The 22,142-nt window shown below is 38.9% G+C and overlaps 1 protein-coding gene across 5 annotated transcripts in view; it reads left to right on the forward strand.

The window, feature by feature from the left end:
* znf618 (zinc finger protein 618) overlaps positions 1-21,593 on the forward strand; it is a 35,729-nt gene extending 14,136 nt beyond the window's left edge. For 3 of the 5 annotated variants that reach the window (XM_048189488.1, XM_048189487.1, XM_048189489.1), the window contains exons 4-14: positions 904-981; positions 1,304-1,351; positions 1,492-1,581; positions 3,269-3,340; positions 4,864-4,953; positions 7,996-8,088; positions 10,372-10,416; positions 10,728-10,805; positions 11,644-11,673; positions 12,108-12,233; positions 15,532-21,593. In XM_048189488.1, coding sequence (XP_048045445.1) covers positions 904-981; positions 1,304-1,351; positions 1,492-1,581; positions 3,269-3,340; positions 4,864-4,953; positions 7,996-8,088; positions 10,372-10,416; positions 10,728-10,805; positions 11,644-11,673; positions 12,108-12,233; positions 15,532-17,063 — 2,282 coding nt within the window. In that variant the 3' untranslated portion in view covers positions 17,064-21,593. The remainder of the gene's footprint in view (positions 1-903; positions 982-1,303; positions 1,352-1,491; positions 1,582-3,268; positions 3,341-4,863; positions 4,954-7,995; positions 8,089-10,371; positions 10,417-10,727; positions 10,806-11,643; positions 11,674-12,107; positions 12,234-15,531) is intronic. The other 2 variants (XM_048189490.1, XM_048189492.1) reach the window with 2 other exon arrangements.
* The last annotated feature ends 549 nt before the right edge of the window (positions 21,594-22,142 follow it).

Here is a 22,142-nt window from a genome sequence, read left to right on the forward strand (position 1 = left end):
AGCAGCCCAACATGGGCCCGCACCCTTTGTTGTGTGTTCTCGGGGGCGGGGTTTATGTAAATTTTAGGGTTTGTGATGTCACTAACCCAGGAAGAAGCCCTACCAGCTGTTTGTTGTAGTCCTTAAAGAGCGAAAATATCTCCTTTGCATTGAACTTTGAGCGTCGTAACTTTGCAGATGTTGTTTATGATCAAACAGCAACATTACACACTAACTAAAGTTAAAAAAGTCAAATCATAATCAAGGACCCCTTTAAATTGTAATAATATTTCACAATAATATTGATTTTTACTGTATTTTTTAGTTTTCTGGTGAGCAGAAGAGACTTCTTTCAAAAACCTTTAAAATCTTAATTATCCCAAACTCTTGACCAGTAGTGTAGGTGAAAAACATGACTTCAGCTTGAAGTCTTCACCTTCTTTATTACTTTATATTCTGTTTTATGTCGGTCAGGAACTGAGAATCTTTAAATCTCGCCCCTTTCCATTGATGATTGACAGATTTGTTTTATTAAAGAAGCACTACTTTTTTTTTTGAGATATTAATTAATTAATGTTCAGTATGATCAAAATAAGGCACTGGGGAAACCTGTCAGGTCAAAACAGGAAAATTCCAAATATAAGCTTTGGCGATATATATTGGTTACCGTGACTTTATATAACGAGCAGTTTCTCTATTGAGAAGTGGATATTTGCAGAAATATCTGAATGAATGCATATTTGCTTTTTCATTTCTCTTTCCAAAGAACACCTTGTAGTTTCTCAACTTTGAGCACAAAGCTTCTGTTAAAGTGTTAAACTGTCAGCCGTGTGACCTGCCTGAAGGTGTAATTACACAACACACCTTACTAACACTAGAAACACATTTGTCTGATATTCCCATTCTCTGTTCTCTCTTTTACAGGCTCTTACGTCTGTGGAGTATGTGGCAAAAAGTACAAATACTACAACTGCTTTCAGACGCATGTCCGAGCTCACACAGGTGCCGTCCTATTCCTGACCTACTGAATTTGAATAGGATAGTTGGAAGTTTGAATCATGAACTGATTCGTACTCAGAGCTGCAAATCAAGTTGATTTAGCTGAGTTTTGACAGGGCTCTTCAGAATAATATGAAGATGATTAAAAAGACGTCTTTCTATCGCATGGTCTTGGCTGTTTGCATATTACTTTTTTTGAGGTGGTTAATGAATATATATATTTATTTTTAGTATTTCTCATCCACAAACCTATCTTTTCTCCAAGGAGATGTTACCAATTAATATATTTATCTGTATTTTGTGTGGTTTCTTGCTCTTTATTCAGAGGCCGAGGGCACTGCTTCAGGAGAAGGAGCATCTCTGGGAATCAATAGTGAGTTGCACATTTTCTTATTTGTGGGACATATTTTTGGGTAATTGTTGGTAAAACTCTGTGAAAGAGAGAGTTCTTCCCAGCATCTCGTCACATAATGATATCTAAAGTTTCATAGAAGTCTTTGTTTTCTAATCCAGGTTCTTTCCGCTATACTTGTGATGTATGTGGGAAGAAATACAAGTACTACAGCTGTTTTCAGGAGCACCGAGACCTCCACGCAGTTGATGGTGAGCTGTGCATTCCCTCCTTTCATTTGTAATAGATCCAAACTATGTTTGATTGACTGCATGTCAGTAAGCACATAGTTAATGTCACGTCTCATTATGCAGTTGATTCATGTACGGGCAAGTCAGGTACTGTAATACACTGTAAAACGTACTGAGAAGTACCTGTTAAAAACAGTCAAGGGTAGAGACCTAGAACAAGACTAGACACTTTGGGCCTCGTTTATAAGATGTTTCTCAGAAACCGTCTTAAATTTGATCTTACGATCATTTCTCAGATGTGCATACGTGTGCTTCACAGAATGAACGTACACACAGAAAACGAGTGTACGCCTCTCTTTCAGATGTGAAATCTATAAATCACAAATGATCTTGAACTTGCGTGCAGCTGAATGGTTTCAGTTCTCCGCGTTGTAAACGACACCTAATTAATGTCATTTACATATAAAAGATCAAAAGTCATCGTGTAAATCCTTTAATTTAGAAAGGCGAGCTGCAAGAATAGCCTAGATTTCCAAAAACCTGCAGTAATCTGACAAGGAAATGTGTGCGTCTGCTCAGACCCTGACGTGTTGGTAAGCGCTTTTCCACGTCAAAGACGGTTTTTATAAATATGAGCGTTGCCGAGGATTTAAGCGTACGCACACTCTAAGATCAAATCTGTGCGTCCGCATGCTTTATAAACGAGGCCCTTTCACATCCATATCCAGACTAAGACCTCACCCCAAACCTGTCGGTTCAGGCGCTTTAATGATCTGAAATCGAGATTTAAACCACGTCTTCATTTAAACCACTCAGTAATGTTTCAAGGCACTTTCCAAAACATTTATTCAATTATTACCAGGATCAATCCAATGTTTTTCTTTTTATTTATGTGCTATGTTTATGACTAAGAACCAGTATTTGGTTAGTTATTGAGTGCTACTGTATTTATACATGTCCCAAAATCTTTGACACAATTTGGGGTTTGCAAAACTAATTTGAGCTAGAAATATATAATGCAGAAAAATAAAACGGCTCAAAATATATTTAGTTTCATCTCCATTTTACTACATTTAAGTTGAGTCAACATTTTCTGAAGGTTGAGTACTGACCATTGATCAAGTTTATCTCTATTTTGGACAATATCTGTGGGAATGTCTCAATTTAAAGGGGAAAATATGAAGTAATCTGTCTTTTATTTTTCTTTTCTTTTTTGTCAATAGAATTTTGACCAAAAACAATTCTAATGAACGGTAACAGCTTTGTTGATCTTGTTCCTACAAAACATTTTTTCCCCATAAAAGCTGATGGTAAATATGTATGAAAATATTGATACCAATTGAATTGCAATTCTTTTTCTTTTCTTATTTTCTTTCACTTATGAAGCAAAGCTTGTAACTCCAGTGGCAATAAAACCGGTGACATTTTCATGAAAGCTGAATTTTCTAAGATGGTGTTTGAGATGCTATTGATGCATTATTATCCTCTTCATAGAAGTCTCCTCTTCCCCTGCACTTGTTCTCTGTAAACACTCTTCCACTATTTGTGATGTCAAAATACTAGTTTTTAACATTGGTAATTACTATTAAGACCCTCACTGGGAGAAGCAGTACTTTTATGTCATCTCTAGAGACACGTCCGAGTCTGCTATAAGGTGAAAAGGCTTACCTTCTCTAATTTGGCGTCCTCTTTTTGTTGTTTCGTCCAGATCCATATGACCATGTGATACCTGTAGAAGACCTAAAGGAGGAGACTGAATCCTACCAGAAAATGGGACCAAGTAAGAGTGCTAAAAATCTCTGTTCCCTTTCATGATGATCATTTTGATGCCGCTGACCCTATGGGAACTCAACCCAGGAGTGACGACTTCTGATGATCAAATACACTGTGAAAAAAATCACAAGTTGAGAAAATTCAAAAGCCTGAGACAGCCAGCTTCAGAGTTTACATTACTTATGGAAAAATGCTTGTTTCAATTTATAGTAGTTCAAAATTACGAGGCACATGAATTAAATAAATAATGATGTGCATGGATAAATCATTTATTATAAATACTGCAAAATTCAAAGAATGGTCAATTTTGATTTCATGGTGACTTTAATGGACAAGCTGCTGATGCTGCGTTGAAGTGACTGATTGGAAAGCAACGTTTGGTTTCTGAATTTTAACCCTGATAGAAGTAATGAGATGCTACAGAATGATTCGAGTAGCTGAAAATCTGATGAACGTGACGCTGATCTCTCGGTAAGGGCGGAGCTTAAGCACAATCAGCCAATCGCTGTGGTTCTGTTCAGGTTTATAGAAGTCATCACTCCTGGGTGGAGTTCCTACATTCAGGATTATTTCATAATCCAGACGTTCTACTTGTGATTTATATGATTGATTTGCTTCTGAAGTGAATAATATGCTGCAATCAATACATTGAATGAAGGATCATGGTTGTAAATTTGCAGTTCACACTCTTTTTGACTCCAAGGCCCCACATCATCCACAGCAATATTTGAAGGCCGACACGACTATTGTCTGTAAATTATATTCCAGGTTTTTAGAAGTTTTAAGAGCTGAATGATTTTCAAGGTTCCTCCTGTTTCTGTTTTTAACCAATGAATTCACATGACTTTTCTAGTCAAATATGATTATGGATAAGGATTTTCAAAATCCTGAATTTCTACCCGGTAAAATATTTTAGAGCTTGGCAAAACTACAAAACTGCATATTTAATATAAAAATGCTTTAAGATTTTATTAATTACATGTCTTTTCCAGGTCTACTAGAAATCACACATGTAAAATTAGGCTCATATATCCAACCCTGGTTCTTTAAATACATATTTTTTTTGCTTGCTTATTTTAATGATTGTTTTGTAGCTTTGTTTTTAATGCTTTGATTTAAATCATTAAGTTATCTCCAGTTCCTCTTGGTTGAGAATCACTGGCTTAAACCAAAAAAATAATATCCCTGTCATTATATTCTCACCCTCATGCCACTGCAGATCTGAACACGTTCCTATTTGTTATTTGAATAAGATTTTGTTTTTTCTCCAATGGGATCCAATGTAGATTTGGACCCTATTGACAAACACAGTTGAAACATTCTTCTTCAGAAAGTAAGTCATACATGTTTGGATTGACATGAGGGTGAGTAAATGATGACAGATTTTTAATTTTCATGTGAAATATCCCTTGTGATGCTAATAATTTATGGTTTAAGTGGAAAAATGAACCTCAAAGCATTACGTTTGTGGTAATGCGTCTTCGGCTAATTACTGCGTGTCGACTAATTACTGTGTTTTGTGTTCTGAAGAAACGGGAAGTTACACGTGTGAGTACTGTGGAAAACAGTACAAATACTTCAACCCCTATCAGGAGCACGTGGCTCTTCACGCTCCCATGAGTAAGTCCTCACTTCGTTGCCAGTGTTTTGTGTTTATGGCAGTTCTCTGTGAATGGATGAATAGAGCTGTGTAGACATTATCACTGTAAATTCTCTATAGTATGCAGGAAGCTCTAATCATTAAATATGGAGATTGTGGGAGCTTCATATACCAAGATCATAATTTTTGTTGTAAAACGACCCGATCTGTCTGCAATAAACCTTACAGGATCTCAAATTGTTATTGCTCTCTTCTGAGGTGTTCACTGCGATGTCTTTCTTATTATCTTCGTCCTTCGTCTCTCCTCTCATTTATCTCTTAGTCCTGCATTGAGGATATGCAGAGGAGTTTGACATTGAAAAGCTATTTAAAGTATGGTGAAAATATAGAAATGGGTCAGAGAGGCTGTAGCGTCGCTACAAGAATTAAATTTCAATTTGTTTCAAAATGACTGTTTATTCTAAATGAGCTTTAGAAATTTGAAAGAGTCATGGATTTGCAGGAGATGTGAATTGTTGATTGATTAAAGCATGTTTTTATTGATAAGTTGTAGATGAGGAATGCTTGTGATTGATCTTATGCATAGGAAACATTTCAGACTCTATTATTGGTTTAGCCATTGCCAGGAATTTATTGAAATGGGAATTTATCACTTTTTTTTGTGATGCTTTTAAATTGCCCTTGAGCAGTTTATCAAATAAATTACCACTTTCCATGAATGAGGCGCCATTTTGGGGCGTGAAACCAAGAGGTCTAAAATACCTGCACGCTTGTTTATACATTTTATATATATATATATATATATATATATATATATATATATATATATATATATATATATATATATATATATATATATATATATATATATATATATGACTGGCCTGGAATTGAAGTAAACAGAATGACTTTAAAATATTTTTGCAGCATTTTAATTTTAATCCAAGTTTTAATCCAAGTTCCTCCTTAGCAGGTTTTAAGATGAACAACAACACATGACGTATACCACTGTGTCATTATTTATTTAACAAAAAACTAAGCCAAAATGGAGAAGTCATGTGAAAAACTAAGTACACCCTTACTGCTTCCATAGGAATTAAGAGGGTCAGTAATGGTCAGGTCCTGATAATCAAATGCCTTTCGATTAATCCTCAGCAAGCGTGAACAACTCTATAAAAGCAGAAGTTTTGTCAGTTTGCTGGTCTGGAGCCTTCAGGTGTGTGTTAACACAATGCCAAGGAGGAAAGACGTCAGCAACGATCTTAGAGAAGCAATTTTTTCTGCCATCAATCTGGGAAGGGTTATACTGCCATTTCCAAACATCATTCTACAGTGAGGAAGATTATGAAAAACATTCAAGACAGTTGCCAATCTTCCCAGGAGTGGACGTCCCAGCAAATTCACCCCAAGATCAGACCATGCAATCCTCACGAAAAACCCAAGAGCGACACCTCAGACTCTACAGGCCTCAGTTAACATGTTAAATGATCAAGTTCATGACCGTACAATTAGAAAAAGACAGGACAAGTATGGCATGTTTGGAAGGGTTACCAGAAGGAAGCTTCGTCTCTCTAAAAATAAAATGGAAGCACGGCTTAGATTTGCAAAGTTGAAGACTTCTGGAACTTTGTTCTTTGGACGGACAAGACCAAAGTGGAGATGTTTGGCCATAAAGCGCAGGTGATGATTTGGGTTTGTTTTGCAGCCGCAGTCACTGAGTTGACCATGAACTCCTCTGTGTACCAAAGTATTCTAGAGTCAAATGTGAGAGCTAAAGCTTGGCCAAAATAGGGTCATACAACAGGACAATGATCCCAAGAACACCAGCAAATCTACAACACAATGGCTGAAAAAGAAAAGAATCAAGGTGTTGCACCGGCCCAGTCAAGTCCAGACCTCATTGAAGTGATGGCTGGACCTAAAGAGAGCTGCGCTTGAACAGATGCCCACAAACCTCAATGATATGAAGCAACGTTGTGAAGGAGAGCGGGTCGAAATTCCTCCACAACGATCTTTAGAGACTGATAAAGTCAAATGATTACGTCAAATTATTGCTGCTAAAGTTGGTTCTACAAGCTATTGAATCATAGGGTGTACTTAGTTTTTCACACATGACTTCTCCATTTTGGCCTAGTTTTTGTTAATAATAATGATGTGGTGTAATATTTCATGTGTTGCTGTTCATGAGGTTGTATTTACCTAGTTTTAAGACCAGATGATTTTTATTATGTCCAAATTTAAAACCACAGAATTCAAAGATGGTGTGCTTTCTTTTTCACACACTGAAAATCCTAAAGTTTACTTCAGAAGCAAAATTACGTAAATTCAATTTCTGATACTTTTTTTTTTTTCCCACCATTTTGAAGCCAAAATATGGCATTTATGGTCAGGTCTTTTTTTGTCTTTTAGCTGATCACAGTCTCAAAATGTGTTATCCGAAAAATGCCAATTAAACATCACTGTTTTGGGCAATGATTTTGGCCCTCCAAATCCATTTCTGCAGAAACCAAAAATTTGCTGTTCTCCGTTAGCATTTCGGTTCATCTCAATGGCATTTGACATCTTTGTTTCTGGACATCGAACATTATTTATAGTTATATTTAACATTATATTAGCCAGTCATCTGAGGAGTAACCACCATGTGACTTAATCGCTCTAGAGCTGTAGGGAAATGACAACCTGACAGCTCTTTGTAGCCGATGGCACCACAAGAACACAGAGTTGTGAAACTATTCTGAAATGTGAAAGGCAGCAGACAGGAGGAGGAAAAAATCAATTTCACATTTGTAGGAGACCTTCATAAATCAAGCACTGGTAAACATCTAATATATTATAATGAAATCTTTTGAGATTTACATTTTGCTTGCCAAAAAAAAAAAAAAGTTATTGATCAACTTACAATTCCCATAAATCCCAAAGAGAAATGGCTTTAAAGTTCCCTATTCATGGAAAGTGGCTGTTTTATTTTGAGTGATGCACTAAGGACGACTAGCTGAGCGTTTAGTTATTCTCAACTTTGACTGATATGCATTACTTAAGCTGCTTTGGTTTTTGCATTGCAGAAGGAACTTATGGCCTTAAAATGGAAGGGAAAATGTCTAGCCAGTCAGGCCAGTCCAGTCGTGCAGACATCAACAATTCCCAGAACTCTAGTGGTAAGTGACATTGAAATCTTTCACACTTCATATTCGAATCTTGTAAAGTGTTTGCACTTTGCTCAGAGGGATATTTTACTGTCATAATCAAAGGTCTGCAGTATCTGCCCTCCAAAATGACATTGTTTTCACCTTTAAATTAAGCATATCTTTTGCTGCTTCAAATAATTTTAAGTATGTATAGATGCTTTAGGAGGATTTTTTTTTTTTTTTTTGGGTAATGTGATCTGCAAGGACTGGTCCGTTCACTACAATAGGTCTATTCAACACTTTATTTTCTTTTTCTCATGTTAATCAAAGTTGATTGCTTCAGAATAGTCAAACATACATTTTCCAACCATTTTCTGACTCTTAAAATATAACAGGCTGATTTCTACCTTACATTTCAATACTTTCTATATCTATAGTATATGAGCCCTGTTATGAACGGATAACCTTTTCACTTGTGAATTGTGTAACATTATTTGCTTGTGGGTTTGGTGTGCTGTCCAATATAATTCATGCTCCTCCACTATTCATGTTTCAGAACTGTTTTAAATTGTAGCAGATTCATAAAACAAACTGCACAGAAATGTGCCGTTAAAATCAAACTAAAAGATCAGAAGACCATACAGCATTTGGCAGACTTTTCTAATATTTTCAAATATAAACATGAGCTTCAACTGTTCAAACATGAGTGTCAAAAGAAAATGGGTTTGATCAAAGCTGGAAAGGCCTCCAGTACATTGCATTGTTATTTTTAAGTTTCACAGCAAAAAGACACGTGAAGCATGAGCTGAAGGTGGAGTTTTACTTGCCAAAAAGGTATGAACTACATTATATTGCCAAAAGTATTGGGACACACCTCCAAATCATTGAATTCAGGTGTTCCAATCACTTCCATGGCCACAGGTGTATAAAATCAAGCACCTTGACATGCAGACTGCTTCTACAATCATTTGTGAAAGAATGGGTCGCTCTCAGGAGCTCAGTGAATTCAAGCGTGGTACCGTGATAGGCTGCCACCTGTGCAATATGTCCATTCGTGAAATTTCCTCACTACTAAATATTCCACGGTCAACTGTTAGTGGTATCATAACAAAGTGGAAGCAATTGGGAACAACAGAAGCTGTGGTAGGCCACGTAAAATCACAGAGCGGGGTCAGCGCATGCTGAGGCACACAGTGCGCAGAAGTCGCCAGAGTCAATAGCTACAGACCTCCAAACTTCATGTGGCCTTCAGATTAGCTCAAGAACAGTGTGTAGAGAGCTTCATGGAATGGGTTTCCATGGCCGAGCAGCTGCATCCAAGCCTAACATCACCAAGTGCAATGCAAAGCGTGGGATGCAGTGGTGTAAAGGACACCGTCACTGGACTCTAGAGCAGTGGAGACGTGTTCTCTGGAGTGACCAATCATGCTTCTCTGTCTGGCAATCCGATAGACGAGTCTGGGTTTGGTGGTTTCCAGGAGAACGGTACTTGCCTGACTGCATTGTGTCAAGTGTAAAGTTTGGTGGAGGGGGATTATGGTGTGGGGTTGTTTTTCAGGGGTTGGGCTTGAACCCTTAGTTCCAGTGAAAGGAACTCTTAATACCAAGACATTTTGGACAATTTCATGCTCCCAACTTTGTGGGAACAGTTTGGGGATGATCCCTTCCTGTTCCAACATGACTGTGCACCAGTGCACAAAGCAAGGTCCATAAAGACATGGATGAGTGAGTTTGGTGTGGAGGAACTTGACTGGCCTGCACAGAGTCCCGACCTCAACCCGACAGAACACCTTTGGGATGAATTAGAGCGGAGACTGTGAGCCAGGCCTTCTCGCCAACATCAGTGCCTGACCTCACAAATGTGCTTCTAGAAGAATGGTCAAAAATTCCCATAAACACACTCCTAAACCTTGTGGAAAGCCTTCCCAGAAGAGTTGAGGCTGTTATAGCTGCAAAGGGTGGGCCAACTCCATATTAAACCCTACGGATTAAGAATGGGATGTCATTAAAGTTCATGTGCACATAAAGGCAGGCGTCCCAAAACTTTTGGCAATATAGTGTATCAATCAGACGACACAAGGCATGTAGTCGATTGTGTGCAACAGGTTTTTCAGTGATCATGTTGATAATTTAGAGGCCTTAGACATGTGTCTATCAAATGATACAGTAGACTTTACAGGGTGAAGTCTGACATAAGTGTCCTAATACTTTTTGAGGCCATGGTATTAATATTGAAACCTTTTCCTATAAAGTGTTGCACTTTGCATGGAAGTGTACTCATCATAAAAATGACATGAATTATTTGTCTTCCAGATACTCCAAACAGCCGGAACTATACTTCCCTCCCCAGCCCTCAAAGTATGTATTGTGGAAATCAGTTTTACCTTTTTCATTTTCACTTAATATCACTCTTCTCATGCTCCATATAGTCCATATTTTTATTTATTTTTTTGTAAATCATGACTGACCTCACTCATGCCCATTTTGTGCCATTTGCATGGCTTTCAAACCTTGCAGGTTTCTTAAAGTTGAGTAAAAACCTTTTTCCTGAATGCCTGATGCTGACCTAAATTTGTTAGCTGTATGTAGTGCTCTGATGTGAGGCTAGCCGGTTGTGCTGTTATGAGAACATTGCTGTGTTCTGAGAGAAACTGGACGTTGTGTTCCAGAAACCTACACGTGTGGAGCCTGTGGAATTCAGTTCCAGTTCTACAACAACCTAATGGAGCACATGCAGTCCCATGCTGGTGAGTGAGCCCAGAAAATGAAAACATTTTCAGCTGTGAGCTCATCCAAGTTTGGACTCGCTCTGTTTTGTTCACATTTTTTTTCTTTGCATCACCACTTGGGTAACCGTTTAATGCAAAGGGCACATTTTTACAAACTGCATATTGAGTTTGTTTCCATCATGTGCTTTTTACATCTGTAAACTATCTTAACATCTTTACTTATCACTTATTCATAGGCGTGCATGAAATCTGTGCCTGAGCAATTCCATAAAAAGTTTAATTGCTCATCATTCATTTGTTCAAGCTCACACTCTGACACAACCATTTTTGTTTAACAGGGTTCCCATTGTAATCAAAAACATTGAGTAATATTTCATCCCAAAAAATTCTTTTGTCGCTCCAAACTTCTATGACGTTTTCTTCAGTGGAACACAGAAGATATATTGTCATATATTAAAGCATGTTTCGGCTGTTTATGTCCAATATTATGAAAGTCAACGGGCCCCGAAATGTTCAAGCTTTCAAGCCAAACAGACCTTTTGAAATGTATGCCTTTATTTACTCTCAAATCAAAACATTGATCAGCTAGCGTCACACATCACATGGCACACAAGGTTTGTTGTCGCCATATTTGATGTAGTTTTTGTTTTCATGCATTGATCAGGAGTGCATAAAGGCTTACATTTTTGTTTAAAAATCTGTTCATCATACAAATGGATTGTGTCCCTTCAAAAGACTTAAATAGAACTTAAGTTATGTGGATCAATTTATTTTGATAATACCTTTATTTTGATTTCAGTCAAATTGACTTCTATAATATGGACAAAAACAAAATATCTTCTTTTGTGTTCAACAGAAGAAAGAATACGTTTGGAACGACATGATGGTGAGTAAATGAAAATTGTGTTTCCATGCCAGGAAGAGTCATGGAAAAAAAAAAAAAAAACACTAAAATATTTAGCAGCTTGAGATGGTTATTTGCACATTCATTTTCCTTAAAATTAATTTAAAATCAAGCAAAAATCTATGGAAGAGTTACGGAAGTTCATTGGTCAAAATCTGGGGGAACCCCATATTAAATATCTTGGTAAATATTATAATACTCAGATCAACTGCACAGATTTTCAGTCAAAATCAACTTAGAAAATATGAAAATTATTATTTCTGTGTGGATCTTGATCAATAGGTCATTCTCATTTCTCATTTGTAAGTTGTTTTCACCCCAGTGCATTTCTGTTTTCATTGAATTCCTCCATTTTTTTCAAAGAATGAGTGCATAATATGTTTTGTTTATTCCTTTCTGTTTTATTTCCCTTTTAGCTGATAATGAGAACCATGTTAAAGATGAGTCTCCGAAGCCTTCCCAAGCGCCCGTGGCCACACAGGAGCAGATGTGGAAATCTCCTCAGCCGGCACAACAGAGGAACCACATACCACCGTCTTTTCGTGAGTTATTTCTTACCACCACTACCAGAATCCATTCGCACTAATGTCACAACACACTTGATTAATCAGAACGCAGCTTCTTATTTGCTTGGGCCAGTAATATTAAATGTATGTGCAACCAGTTAAGTAATTAACAACAGTCAATAAACAATTTTCAGGAATATGTTTCAGTAAAAAGTGTTGATGTTAAAGTAAATTAAAGGTGCAGTGAGCGATTTCTGAGAAATGCTGTGTACAGAGTACCGCAACACACCTGTAGCCAATCAGCAGTAGGGGGCGTGTCCACTCATGATTGGGGAGGAGAGAGAGCAAGCGGGAGATTTCAAGAAAGACTGTAGAAAGAGAGATGGCTGAGAGACATTACAAAAGAGAAAACGTCAGGGCAGTATCACTGGAAAAAGAAGGGTTATGATCAGGCAAGAGCTTTAGGGCCCGCGTTAATATTAGAAAAGCTTCCAGTGCTTGAGAGACTTGTAAAAAGATGCTGAGGTTGCATTATTTCTGCTCCATATGTGAGTAACATTGGTTAGGCTATGTTTTGCAAAACCAAGATATGCTGTTGTTGAAATGTTTAAAAAGAATAAATGTACGATTTTGGAAAAAATAGGTATCTTTTACCACTTGTATGTGGTACACTCAAATGTATGTACCTTTGAGGCCAAATAGCAATGACTCGGGGGCAAAACTTCTTAAATGTCTGGAGAAGTAAAAACGTGGATGGCCAATAATCTTGTCCAACTAAATGAACAGAAAACAGAAATGATCATCTTTGGCCGTACAGTTTGTAATAAGACTGTAAAGGATAGCGTTAGGACCTTGGGGTATTTACCTACAGGGTCAAGTTAAAAACTTGGGGAGTCATTTTTGATTCCTCACTGAAGTGTAATAAACAGATAAAAACTTTTTTTTTTTAATCTTAGGACAATAGCCAAACTAAAATCGATTCTTACAACAAGTGATTTGGAAAAAGTAATTCATGCTTTTATCTTTTCACAGTTAGATTATTGCAGTGCCATTTACCTTGGGACATCGTCATTCTCATATCGCACGTCTCCAGTTAGTTCAAAATGCTGCTGCAAGAATGCTTATGAATGCCAAGAAGACAGAACATATTACTCCTTTGTTATCCTCATAGGGCTGGCTACCAGTGCAGTATAGGATTCAATACAAGATTTTGATAATTTTAAGTTAAAGCAGGTTACAGAACGGCTCCAGTATACTTAGTTAAGCTTATTAAAGGGTTAGTTCACCCAAAAATGAAAATAATGTCATTAATTACTCACCCTCATGTTGTTCCACACCCGTAAGACCTTCATTAATCTTCGGAACACAAATTAAGATATTTTGGTTGAAATCCGATGGCTCCGTGAGGCCTGCATAGCCAGCAATGACATTTCCTCTCGCAAGATCCATTAATGTACTAAAAACATATTTAAATCAGTTCATGTGAGTACAGTGGTTCAATATTAATATATAAAGCCACGAGAATATTTTTGGTGCACCAAAAAAAAAACAAAATAACGACTTATTTAGTGATGGCCGATTTCAGAAACACTGCTTCAGGAAGCTTCGGAGCGTTATGAATCTTTTGTGTCGAATCATGATTCGGATCGCGTGTCAAACTGCCAAACTGCTGAAATCACATGACTTTGGCACTCCGAACAGCAGATTCGACACACTGATTCATAACGCTCCGAAGCTTCCTGAAGCAGTGTTCTGAAATCGGCCATCACTAAATAAGTCGTTATTTTGTTTTTTTGCCACACAAAAATATTCTCATGGCTTTATAATATTAATATTGAACCACTGTACTCACATGAACTGATTTAAATATGTTTTTAGTACATTAATGGATCTTGAGAGAGGAAATGTCATTGCTGGCTATGCAGGCCTCACTGAGCCATCAGATTTCATCAAAAATACCTTAATTTGTGTTCCGAAGATTAACGAAGGTCTTACGGGTGTGGAACGGCATGAGGGTGAGTAATTAATGACATTATTTTCATTTTTGGGTGAACTAACCCTTTAAGCCTTATAATTTAAAGGTAACATTAAGATCCTCAAGCTCTTGTTAACTATTCCTTGAGTATGTCTTAAATTGAAGGGTGATTGTGCTTTCGCTGTCGCTGGTCCGAGATTATGGAACAACCTGCCCTTTGTTGTTAGATCTTGCCCAATTTTAAAAATCTTTGTGCATCGTCTAAAGTCTCACCTGTGCTGCGTCCCAATTCGCCTACTTCTACTACGCCCTAAAAGTATGTACTCTTTCTGTGAACAAAAAGTACTTACTTTTGAGTGTGTAGCAAAAGAGTAGACAAGCTTTGGGACATACTATCACGTCATACAATCACGTCTTTTCTCTCTGTCGCATCCTGTCACCGTAAACTGGCCTGTCAATCATCTTACATCCTCCACATTTCATTAATTAATGTCCTACCGTGTCGGAGAGAAATGCAGCACGTTGATCTTCAGTCGCGGGTCTATCATGTGGAGAACTCTCCTCATATTAATGCATAATGATGCATTTAAAAGTTAATGGCCAATTGGATATTTATAAAAGTCTACATTGGTATTTGCAGATGAAAAATAACACAGATAACATTAAATAAATATTTTCTATCAGGTTAAACTGATTATTAGTCACTTAAACCTCTCAGCATCGATCACGCATAACCGCCATGTTTTGCAGTTTTTTTAACACTTTTTACTCGTGTTTGTAGTTCTGAACTGAATCTGGGTTGTGGCCAATATTAGCCTTTATAGTGTGCATTGATCCGCTCTTCGAAAATCTACCGGGAATAGTAGACCATCCGGGGACTTTTGGCATACTCTTTTCAACATACTATGCTTTGGGACACACTTATTTTAATCTCACATACTATTAAGGATGGATAGTATGGACATTGGGACGCAGGACAGGTCTCTCTCGCCTTTTTAATTCGGGGCGGAGCAATAAAGGGAGGGGTGTTTGTATCAAATATCAAGTGTTTCTCAGAAATCGCTTCTGCATCTTTAATGTACCGTAGGTGTCCTTATTGATTTTCTACATGTTTATGTGAGAATCTGGGGTGATTCGGATTAATCCACAACCCACACTTCTCAAGATTCATCTACAGATTTATAAAAGGCAAAAATGCCATACATGTCTTTCCTAGGTACCTTGTTACTCTTGCATGTGTATTTTTGTTTTCATATGATGGATTGCAACTGTTGCTGTGTTTATATGCATGCTTTGTAAGGTCAGTTAACTTGTAAATATAACATAAACTAATTAAACTGTCTTGTTCTGCTTTTGCAGAGAACAGATTACTCCCAGAAAAGGAGAGACAACAAGTGGCCGAACGTTTACTGAGAGTAATGTGCGTAGACCTTGGCCTTCTTGGCGTTCTCAGCAGCAAGGACTTCCTGAAGCTTGCGCAGACCCTGGTGGACACGGGTTCGCGTAACGGAGCCTACTCCATTCGCGAAGCCCTGGGAGATATGAGCTCGCTGGCATTGAAACAGCTCCCCCGTATGTACAACCAGGTCAAAGTGAAAGTCACCTGCGCCCTGGGTTCCAACTCTTCCTTGGGCATTGCTGTGACCTGCCATTCGCAGACCATAGGACCTGACTCCTGCTATTTGCTAACAGCGTATCAAGTGGAGGGCGTGCGACTCCGACGCTATGTGCTGGGACTCAAGGAGGCGTCTTTAAGGGAGAGTCCTGAGCAGATACACCACTGGGTCCAGAATGTTCTGTCGGAGTTTGTCATGTCAGAAATCCGTACGGTCTACGTGACAGAGCCGCGCTTGTCTTCGCTGGCCTTTTGCGGTCGCACCGGAGTTGGCCTTCGTTGCGCAGGTTGCTCTCTAACTGCCACCGTTCAGGCTGTTCTCGGCCGTCGCAGCCTGCAAGCACGAGGACTCCACGAACTAGGCGAGCTTCTGGCTACGTGTCGCGACATCGCCGCAACGACCAGCTTCAGTCATGAAGGGAAATCAGGGGAAGAGCCTGCCGCTCCGCCTTGCTGGGATGCGGTTGCGGAGGCCTTGCTCAAGGTTCACGAGAACTTTGAGGCCACCTGCGAAGCGTACGGCCGTTCAAAGAGCACTGTGCCGCTCTTGCAAGGCCTAAACAAGCACCTGCTTGGCACGCTTGCGTGTCTGCTTGCGCCGCTAAGGCAGGCAGCACAGGAGCTGAGTGTGGAACGCTGCCCCACGCTCCAGCACGTCCTTCCCGTCTACCTCCGTCTTGAAAAACTTTTCACCTCTAAAGCCGGCGAAGTGGGTGCTGGCAGTAAGCTTTGCCACTACTTCCTGGAAGCCCTGAAGGAGAACTTCAAAGTGGAACGAGTCCATCAAGTCGCAATGATCCTGGATCCACAGCTGAAGCTGCGGCCAGTGCCTGCGTACCAGCATGAGGATATTATCTCAAGGGTGTGTGACATGGCTGCTAATATGAGGGAATCAGGAAGCGGTGGTTCCGGAGGTACATCTCTGGACGAGCGGGATAACGAAGGGCCGTCGGCACCCAAGCGTGGCCGTCTCGACTGTGGATTGGAGAGGCCATCGTGCGATGCTGAAGAGCCACAGGTACGAAAAGAGCTGTTCCAGTACCTCGGCGAACCACTGTTCAGTGGCACGGGCGACCTGCTGCAGTACTGGAGTTCGGTCATGGACAGATACCCCAGGCTGTCGCGGTTAGCGCTGTGGTTGTTGGCTGTACCGGCTGTAGCTGTGCATGGGGAGTGCGTGAGCATCTGCGAGCAGACCTTAGCCATGAAGAGAAAGCAGCAGGTCTCTGCGGAGGAGATGAACAAACTTGTCTTCCTCAAGAGTAATTTTGCTTGAGACGGCTCAGGGCTTTCAGCTAACGGCACCATAGACTGTTTGAAGCAAATGTACGTCACTTCTCTTTACCCCTTCCGAAAATCCCGATTTACCGTAAGTGTCTATCGATGTGGCACATGATAGAGATTTACAAAGGAAAGGTACATTGACAATTAATTCTCAAACACCCCTTCAGATCATAGCTCGGCATTGGCGATGACGACAGAGCGACTCGATGAAAATACGGTCTGCCCGAGGACACGGATGTGAACTTGTGTTTTCGATGTTTCAGTTGAACTCCCACTTAAAATTGTGATGTTTTTAACAGTATGTGGTTCATCCATCCTCCTTTTCTTTCTGTGAACCCATCTGAAATTCAGTCAATGGATTATTGAAATCATTTTACATCTAGCGAAGGAAAAAACGGGGTACTTAGAAAAAGCCATTTTTTTTGCAACTACGCCTTTATGAAAACCACAAACACTCTTTGCTGTGACAGCTGAACAATACCTCTCTTTAGCGGTTTATCGGTGGGCAGGTCAAGCTGTAGAGGTGTAAGTCTTGTCTTAGGCAGGCCCTGATTCAATAATCTCAGTTAACCGGTTTGAGTGTGTTAAGCTCTTGTTCAGACTCAGGAGTTTAAGCCCAGCAGAACTCAATTTATACTTGGATCACACATAAGTAAACTGTTTTGCAAATATTTATTTTAATTTTTTGTCAGTTCTCACAATAACGTTGCAATAAATGTTACGTAGCAGAAGTTATACTCTCAAGCTGACTTTGATGCCTTGCACCTTTTGTAGCAGCCTTTTTTTCCCCCCATTACAGCTCACTGGGATCAATACAATCTGCAATACCTGAAACAGCCACTTAAACCCCAAGATTGGATTTCCAATAATATTGGGTTATGGAAGTATATGGGAATGATCTGATGTTGTGCAAAGTTCTGGTCCAGTTGATCTGATCATCTTTTTTGTTTTTTTCCTTTTTTCCTGATTTCTGAAAAAGTGGGAATAGGGCTATGAAATGCAGAAACTGTCTGTCTCTCACTGTCTCAGTACAAACCTCGCTGAACAGAGGCAGCTAATTGCATTATTGTTTGAATGCATTTTAAGAGGATAAAGCTAAACAAATATTTCATTATTTATGCACTGGATTTCTCGTATTATTTTCCTCATTTATCTCCAGCAGGTAATTAGATTAGAGACGACATTAACTAGAGAAAACATTGCCTAGATTAGGACCAAAGTATCTTTTAAAAGTAGTTTATCATTGTGAATAATTGCCATTTCCAAACAAATTTGTAGAGTTATCTCATAATACTCATGCTTCCTCATAACTGTTTCGCCCTCATAAATTTCCACTGCCTTTGAACAGCTGTTTATTTCAAAATTGTTCTAGTAAACGAACAGAAGTAACAATTTTCACTTCCATGATAAAATAAATGATCTTCAAGAGTATTTTGCAGTAGTTTTTCCAAGAAAAGATGTGATTTAGTATTATATAGTTTGTCTTGTAATGCCTTGAACATCTTTGTGTGATTATACAGATATGCATGCAGACAATATAAGAGTTTTTTTATCTTTAATAAAGTGGCAGAGATCTTCAGACGTATAGTCTACGTTCACACAACAGCAGAATACAGTTGTCAGTCCTGTTCTGAGTGCTAAATACAGTTCCGTTCACGCACAGATCGATTATGAAAGAGTGACAACCGCATACTGTAACAAAAGTGATTAGCTCAGATTATAAGGAGTCACAACCAAATTTTGAGAGTTCAAGTTATGTGTGCTAAAGGAACATAACGGCAGTCAAGCAGTTGTCAATTGAAAGGGTACAGCATGAGGCGTGCGCTTGGCCCCGTTGACCTCTCAGGTTAGTGTGGTGGGACAGAGAGTGACACTTGAGTGTTTAGGAAATAGGCCTACAAGGGGGAAAAACAGAACCACAGGAACAGACCACATATAGTCTTGATATTGACTATCACTATCTGTTCCTATGGTTACAGGCATTATTTGCCATGCCTAAATGGGGACTGACTTTGGTTACCTGCATAGACTTTATGCTCTCCTCTGCTGTTATAGGTACAACGTTTGAAAGTCACACATGTCAGTAAATACGGTTGTTAGTCCCAAACACTTGACCAACATTTTGGAATTGACTGAGATACCATTTTGGTCTCATGATTGAGAACAAGAATCATGAATAACAACAGTTTAAACTATTTTTGTCCGCTATTTTTGACCAAAGATTAGGGACCAAAGACACATAATGTTGTGCAATTTTAACTAAACCACCAATGACAAAGGTGCTTGGTGTTTTCTTATTCCTCATCAAGCTGCTGGTTTTAAACAGCACGCTCTTTGCCGTTGCCTTGTCGTCTTATTATAACCGTCTTGCTTTTGGGCTTGCCCATTAAGTCACTAACTATAAGCAACATACAGTATTTGGATTTTTTAGGTTTATTTTGCTGTAGAGGGAGAGAGAGCCTTGTCAAAATGTGCGATTGAGTCAAAACATGTACCTCTTTTCCTGTGATTTTCTTGTAGAGACTGTTACGCTTTTAATTGCATCATTTCTTTTTTTAGTCATGAACATTAAATCAGAGGTCTTCAACCCTGCTCCTGGAATCCACTGTCCAACCTTAAACAAACACGCAAGAACCAGCTAATCAAGCACTCCTGGATTGCTTGAAAATCACTTGCCTCCGTCTCGTTCACGCGGATGTACGTCATTGCTTAAGTTGCACGAGTGCCCACTACTGGCGGGACCCTTGCGATGGATTTAAATGGAACGCCTTTGGAATCTGATATGGAGCCCACCGTACAAGTTACTGTTGGGATGTCACAGTTGTGTTGAATTGTGGTCTATGGATCTACCTGAAATGTACATGTAGACTCGCTCCCTCTGTCAAAATTGAGGGGTCGAGGGCTAGTCCAAAAAACTTCCCTCGGCCACTTGTTGTGGTGGCAGGGATTCCCCCAAGTGGAAGTGCTAAGGGAAGTTTGTGAGTGTATGTCTAAAAGTGGAGTTAATTGCAGCCATAAACGTTGCAGGGCATTGGGTCTCCAGGAGCAGGGTTGAAGATCTCTGCACTAAATGCTAGGGTTAGCTTTAAAAACGACAACTAGAAACAAGGCATCTTTGTATGTTGCATTAGGCTATAAACTATACTCGTCAGTCTCCGCCATCTCTGAAATATCTTTTTAATGAGACTGAGGTTGATCTTGGTTGACTGATGTCCAACTATGAGCATCGTTCCAGTCATTATTTTCAATTAGGATATAGGAAAGTTCAGAGGTTCAGTCTGTCTGCAATGCAAAAGCACTCAAGAGAGGAGTAACAACCGTATTTAGCTCCAGTGTGAATGAAGCCGTAGGGCCTGAATTGCTTGAAGTTGGCATGAAACAGAAGTTGCGATAGTCGTTTCTTCTGTATTGTGAAACATTTGAGTCAAACGGCTTCTGGAATGGGGAAAAAAAGGCCGGGACTTGATTTTGTCCGTGGGGAATTGATTGGATGGTTGTGGTTTGCTATTGGTGGATCTCATGTGAGTGACAGGTTGCCCCACCCTCGTCGTCAGAGAAGAGATGTCGCTGCTAGAGGGAGAGGAAGTTATTTTGATTCAATATTGAGGCACATGAATCTAAAAAATAATAATAATTATGTGCACGGATAATTTATATAAAATGCCGCAATATACCATTAAATATTGATTTCAAGGTAACTATAAGAGCTTAGTTCATACAAAACCGTTCTGTTGAAGAGAAACCGAGCAGGGCCGCATGCTGATCAGACTTGGTCTCTCACGTACCCCAAAATACAGGTGTTGATACTGGCTAGCATGTGCAGAAATGTTCATATGTAAAAAATATTTTGATAAACCTGGCCCAGAACTAGAAACAGCTGCTGTTGAATATTGTCGTCTTTCTCTCTAACCACAAGAGGGCAGAAGTGTCTCAGAAATCTGTCTTTGCAAAGAGTCTCCAAAACATCTTACCTCTGTTTTCTAATCAAACATTTCAACTATTTTGATGAACTCAGTCTATGAATATGTCGGACTTCATGAAGGTTTTCCCTTCTTTCTGTGTGTGTTTTTTTTTTTTTTTTTTTTTTTTTTTTCTGTCCTGAACGAATGTGTGCATTTCTAGGGAAACATGAAAACTGGTAATATGCTCTTGAGCAGCAGTCAAGTTTGTGTTGACAAATACTATCTCTGAAAGTATAAAACACTGTTTCAATCACAACTATTTATGGATGTACAACAATTATTAATTTCACTTATTCTGTTTGTTTGAGAAGGGTTTTTTTTCTCCCCATTGTAGTCCAGCCTACATTTGTCTTTGACAGGCATTTTTCTGATTTTGTGTATTGAGTTGTTTCAGCTGTAGGTCTAATTTATACTTTTTTAACAACACTATTTTTCTAAACATGACTGATAGAGTTTTTCTCTCCTTATCAACTGTCAGTAGTACACTGCGCTGTTCTCAGAATCTATCTACTCCTGTAGTATGTGCTGTGTGAATAAAATATCCTCAAACAAGCAAAAAACAAAAAAGATTGTTTTTATTTTAGATGCTCACTCTTTATATTGCATTGGTCATGTTACAGTGAAAACTGTTAAGAGTATGCATGGGAGCTCCATGAATTAGCAAGAACATGGTGAAGAGTGGTAGGCCTACTTGAATTTTTGTGTAGGAAAACTCCATCAAAGAAGGCATGAATTGTCCATTTTCATATATAAATATATATATATATATATATATTATAAAAAAATACTTTTATAAATTAAAGTTCATGTCCATCTTATGTACCAACTACCCAAGAACCTACTAAAATTATTATTATTATTATTCTACATACAAAATGCATTTTAAGCGGGAATCGCGTCCCCAGGTCATTCTCATTGAGTGAGACACTGCAGATTTTTCATGCACAGCTATATGCGGACTGCAAAAGTATAGATATTCATTTCGTATCGTAAAAGGGGGGGAAAAAAAGTTGTCAAATATTAAATGTTTTACTATTTACATCTTACCTCGGCTCGCACTCTTTCAACTGAAGCGTCGTGTTGAAATGGCTGATCATCTGTGGACAGTA

Source organism: Megalobrama amblycephala, linkage group LG4 (genome assembly GCF_018812025.1).
Source record: "Megalobrama amblycephala isolate DHTTF-2021 linkage group LG4, ASM1881202v1, whole genome shotgun sequence".
Lineage (NCBI taxonomy): Eukaryota > Metazoa > Chordata > Actinopteri > Cypriniformes > Xenocyprididae > Megalobrama > Megalobrama amblycephala.